The 2,566-nt window shown below is 42.8% G+C and overlaps 2 protein-coding genes across 3 annotated transcripts in view; one reads left to right on the plus strand and one right to left on the minus strand.

Moving 5' to 3' along the window:
- LOC126389901 (polyunsaturated fatty acid lipoxygenase ALOX15B-like) overlaps positions 1–2,566 on the minus strand; it is an 88,532-nt gene that overhangs the window by 83,623 nt on the left and 2,343 nt on the right. The window contains exon 3 of the mRNA XM_050043860.1: positions 193–318. Coding sequence (XP_049899817.1) covers positions 193–318 — 126 coding nt within the window. The remainder of the gene's footprint in view (positions 1–192; positions 319–2,566) is intronic.
- glb1 (galactosidase, beta 1) overlaps positions 1–2,566 on the plus strand; it is an 82,073-nt gene that overhangs the window by 36,477 nt on the left and 43,030 nt on the right. The gene's annotated exons all lie outside the window — the stretch shown is intronic.

The following is a 2,566-nucleotide window of genomic DNA, read 5'->3' on the forward strand; positions in this document are numbered from 1 at the left end:
CCTAACTGTATTCAAAGATGCTTTGAAATTAGAGAACTGGAATTGGAATTAATTTACTCCAGCCTGCTGATATTGCAGCTTGCAGAACGTGTCTTTCCTCTGTGGTCAGTGAACAGCAGCTTGCAGAACGTGTCTTTCCTCTGTGGTCAGTGAACAGCGCGCAAGATGTCAGACAAGCACATTTGCACAAACCTGTTCCCCCTCCGAAGCGAAGCTCTCTTCTGCCAGTTTGCCGGCGATCACTGGGAAAGTTGGAGGTGCCTTCCTCAGGGGGAAGGATCGCCGCGAACAGTTTTTCGAAGGGCCGCTTGCCTGGCTCTTTTAGGGACAATTGTTAAAAGAAAGAACAACAGAGGCAGAAAACAAATATAAGATATATGAAAATAAATTCATAAGTATTATGAGATCTGGTGGAAGGAGCATTATCACAAACTATTGGAGCAGTGTGGGAGGAGCACACAAGAACACTGACAGTGCTCAACAGCATAATTTAAAAAGGCACTGGAAAAGCAGACAATTCAAATTACTTTGTAACAATAAAAATAAAGAAATCAAAGACATTGCTAATACATGTAATAATTACTTTCTACATGCTGAAAACAATTTAAGCAAATGAGATTGTGTAGCTGAGAAATAAGGATGTGTAGCTGAAGACATTGTTTATAAAGACTCCTATTATATCTTCATAAGGGGTGTTGACGAATATGGACAAACATGACCAGAGTTGGGTATAACACGTTACAAAGTAACGCGTTAGAGTACTTTGATCACGTTTTGCAGTAACGAGTAACCTAACGCGTTAGTTTGCTGTTTGAGTAATCAAATACTTAAGTACATTTTCAGACAAGCCATCAGTTACTTCCGTTACTTTTAGAACGCTGGTCCTTCAGCTCCAAAACAGCAACAACTGTCGTTTGGTTCTAATAACGGAGATAACGTTAAACCTATCAGTCTGAAAGAAGCCATGAATCTTGTGGCTCGCTACGTGGTCGGAGAAATGCTGCCGTTGTCTACGGTGGAGTCTAAAAAAAGGTGGAGGAGGACTCGCTGACAGACAGGTCAGACTCAGGACTTGCATTATGCCTGGTACACGCTACACGACTTTTCTGCCCGTTCTGAAAGTCACTATGTAACATTACACGATTGTGGAGTCATAATCGTGCCATGACTTGGCCGACAGACATGACACACTACACAATGGTACTCACCAATTATCCCTGGTCATCTTTCACGGCATGTGTGATGTCATCAGGTTATTCTTGTCCTATTTTTATCACTTTTACTATTATTTGAGTCACTGTGTGTGTTCATGTGCCAGCCGAAATGTTGTTGTAGTCACCTAAATGCATCAGCAGATGGCAGGAGCTACATTTGAAGTGCCGTGCCATATGTAAACATTAAAGCTACTGTATCCCCTCACAAGCAAGTTCCTATAAATGTTTCATAATAAAAGCCTATTTAGAAAATGGAGGGATTCTCTCAGCCGAGGTTATAAGGGGCTTTTAATTTGAAAGAAATTCAGGAAGTGTTGAGTTTGAAATGATGGTACGATATCTTAACTTTATCAAGGCAACGGGAGTGGATAAAAAGTAAGACTATAAAAACACAGAGGGATTAATAGCCTAAATGACAGACCGTCTATACTGTAGTTTGTTTCAAATGAAGCTGGGAGTCTCTGCAGTTGTGGTGAGTAAAAGCCCCGCCAATATTTGTTAATGTTATTACTTTATGTCCGACCGTGAGGATGTACCATTGTTTGCTAGCTGGATGCTAATGACAGTAACGTTAACTCAGCGGGTTGACAAAGTGCCTCTGCTGTTTCACACCATCATTTCCCCCTTTTACTCTGTGTGGTAACATCCCTAGAGGAAATATTAAAAACGCTGGGGTGTTGTTGTTGTCTACGGCAGCAGATCGCTCTGTGTTTCTACTGGTCAAAGTGACAGCTGTGATGGGAGAATTGGATCTCAGTGAAGGGCAAGTGGTCCATAACTTTAAAGGGCCACTGTGTAAAATGGGTTGAAAACAGTGACATCAGTGGTCAAATTCTAGATTGCAGGGCTCACTCGCTCACCCCTCCCGTCGGGTAAATGATGGTGGCCTCGTAGGGACAAAAAGCCTTGCGCACGAGTTTTTCAGGAGTAGGTCTATCTAGCAACGGGGTGAATATTTATTTAGAAATCTAAACCATGTTACAATATTGTAATGAATCCCTTACGAGCAGGAGACCAGAGTAGTGTTCGGGAAAAAAGCCAGCTTATTTGAGCACTCCAAAAACTCTGGTAACACTCCAGGGGGTAAAAGACTCCGTCCCAAACTCTGACTCTTCTAGCGTAACAGACACACTTCATACACACATACTTGTTTACCATTCTGAGTGGGGACCCCCCTCCCCTCTCTGCTCCGCCAATCTCCAGCCCGCACACTGACTGACAGCGTAGCCTGTAAACAGAGCTCAGCTGTTTATTTAGCCTAGCGATATCTCCGGACTATAGTAGCTGCAATGGACGACTTTGAACGCGATTTTGAAGAGTTTCTTGTAGCGGACACAGATCCAGAGCCATAC

The sequence above is a fragment of the Epinephelus moara genome, chromosome 5, assembly GCF_006386435.1.
Source record: "Epinephelus moara isolate mb chromosome 5, YSFRI_EMoa_1.0, whole genome shotgun sequence".
Taxonomy (NCBI): Eukaryota; Metazoa; Chordata; class Actinopteri; order Perciformes; family Serranidae; genus Epinephelus; species Epinephelus moara.